Genomic DNA, 2,382 nt, shown 5'->3' with positions numbered 1-2,382 from the left:
TTTTATTGATATCAATTTGTGTTTTTAATCAATGTGTTTATATTATGTTTTAAATGTTTACAAGTCAGTACTAAACCCTGTATTTATTGATTGCTATTAAAATAAATATGTTGTTTATTATCTCAAACATTGTTTGTTTAAATTATAAAAAAATATATTTAAAAACCTCAAATTCACATTTTTGTTTATTAAAAAACATTAACTTAATTCCAATTTTTAACAATCGTTTGTGTCATATCTTTAATAACTTTCATATTCCGTACAATTTTTACAAAATTTAGAATCATTAACCTTTTTGAGATTTGTCATTTCTTTAAAGTTATCGATATGGATTTGATTAGGAAGATCCATTTGAACAAGTGAAGTTGGTAAATTCAAATGTACTTCGTTATAACAATTTAAGTACATATAAGTTACATAATTGAGAGCTCTTAAGTCTGCATTAAAATATTCTTTTTGATTAATCGTCAAACTGGTTAACATGTAAAACTTTTGTGCCAATTTCCCATCAGTTTCAAACGATTTTTTAAGATCTTTAAAAGTGACATAAGATGGGAGTATACAATCAAAATTCGAACAATAATTACAGAAAGAACAATATAAATTGTAACCAACAAATTTTTGGCGTACATCTTCAAAATCGTCAAAAAATTCTGGACGATCCATTGAAAAACTATAAAGAATGGTAATTCCTTTATTTGAAAGCTGCTTTATCTCAGACTCAACATCAAGTAGTTCCTGTCCATAATTTCCATTTATATAAATAAATTTAAGTGACGGAAACAACTCGGGCGTTTCACAATAATTTCCAAATCATCATAAGAAACAAAACATCTTACCGTTTGATTAAATGGTCCATCATCTAAATCCAAAAATACTTGATAACCATCAGTTTTAGCAGGATACTTATTGTAATAACGAGTCTTATTTTTATCTTTCATATGAATACATTTGATTTTATTATAAATATCTTCATCTAAGTTATTGAAGGTGTAACCATCAAGTTGAAGTGTTTCTAAGTCCGGGAAAAATTTCATCATTCTTTTAACAGCAGTTGATGAACAATCGGATGTTCCGAACCATGGATTGATTTTGAGAGTTTGAGTGGCTTTGTGTGTCTTCTTGTTGATCATAACAAATTGAAGAAGATCCGTCTCAGCAATATAGAAGCATACAGTAGACAAACATTGAAGGTTAAGTGACACTTTTGTTAATGACATGGTTTTTTTATTGATTTCAACTTTATATAACGTTTGAATATAAATTACACAATCAAATGTGTATTAAAAAAATACAACTACACTATGTGTTATCGTATTATGTGTTTTATCCAATTTAACTTAAATAACACAATTTATTAAATAATTGTATTGATAATTCATTAATATAAAAATTATAAAGTTATTAATTTCAAAATGTATAAACACACTCAAAATGTTAATTAAATTGTTAACAAGCCTTTTATCACTCAAGCTATAAATTATTGAATCGTAAAGTTCAATAATTATTTAATTAAAAAATCATTATTAAATTAAATTACCATCATTCAATTATTTGTTTGATATATTTTGTTGAGTTTATCTACTACTCTATCCATATCAGGTCTCTCTCTGGGGTCTTGTTTCCACATTTCTTCAATTAAAGCTTTCTGTTCTTTATCTCCCAATTCAATTGCCGGTCGTTCTCCTTTGGAAATCAAATTGGTGATATCCCAACTGTATGGAAATAGCTTTTCATCAAACGGGTCTTTCCATGTCAAACATTCCAAAACAGTAATCGCAAATGAGTACACGTCTGCTGAAAGTGTATACTTCTCGACATTTGTGATTTCAGGTGCCATAAACTTTGGTGTACCAATACCTTTCGTGTACATCATGTTATCACACAGACTGTTGACGTTTCTTGACGCTCCAAAATCAGTCAATTTTCCATTAACTTCGTCGTTAAAATCAAGTGAAGTTACAAGTGTGTTGTCTGACTTGATGTCTCTGTGAAGAGTGTTATTTGCGTGTAAATACTGAATTCCCTTAGCCGTGTCCAACATCAGTTTGATTCGCATTTTCATGACAATTTCGCCAGACTTTTTATGTTTCATCATGTCTTGCAGACTGCCATATTTTGCCAATTCAGTGACCATACATATCCGATTTGGGATGAAACACGCTCCATAGAATCTTATGAGATATGGACTCACAAATTTGGCCAACATCGCAACTTCCTTTCTAAACTCGTCCATCTTCTTATCCATCTGTTTCTCAGCAGCGGTTTTGTCTCTTGTTGTCATCGAAGAGTTGTTAGTCGTGTTATTTTTCGTCGTACTTTTTGTTGTGTTCTTTGCCAAATTACGACTTGAACTTTCAACAGTCGAATTCTTTGTAAACC

At 29.7% G+C, this 2,382-nt stretch overlaps 1 protein-coding gene across 1 annotated transcript; it reads right to left on the bottom strand.

Moving 5' to 3' along the window:
* Positions 1–1,546: 1,546 nt before the first annotated feature.
* EIN_507630 (protein kinase domain containing protein) lies at positions 1,547–2,371 on the bottom strand (the record flags this gene model as incomplete). The annotated part of the gene is made up of 1 exon (XM_004259575.1): positions 1,547–2,371. A coding segment is annotated over one exon (825 nt), but the record flags the coding sequence as incomplete, so codon positions are not given.
* Between the last annotated feature and the right edge of the window lie 11 nt (positions 2,372–2,382).

Source organism: Entamoeba invadens (assembly GCF_000330505.1).
Source record: "Entamoeba invadens IP1 unplaced genomic scaffold scaff_1105074724819, whole genome shotgun sequence".
Taxonomy (NCBI): Eukaryota; Evosea; order Mastigamoebida; family Endamoebidae; genus Entamoeba; species Entamoeba invadens.
Note: the sequence above shows the minus strand (reverse complement) of the source record. Positions and strands in the feature narration are given on the sequence as shown.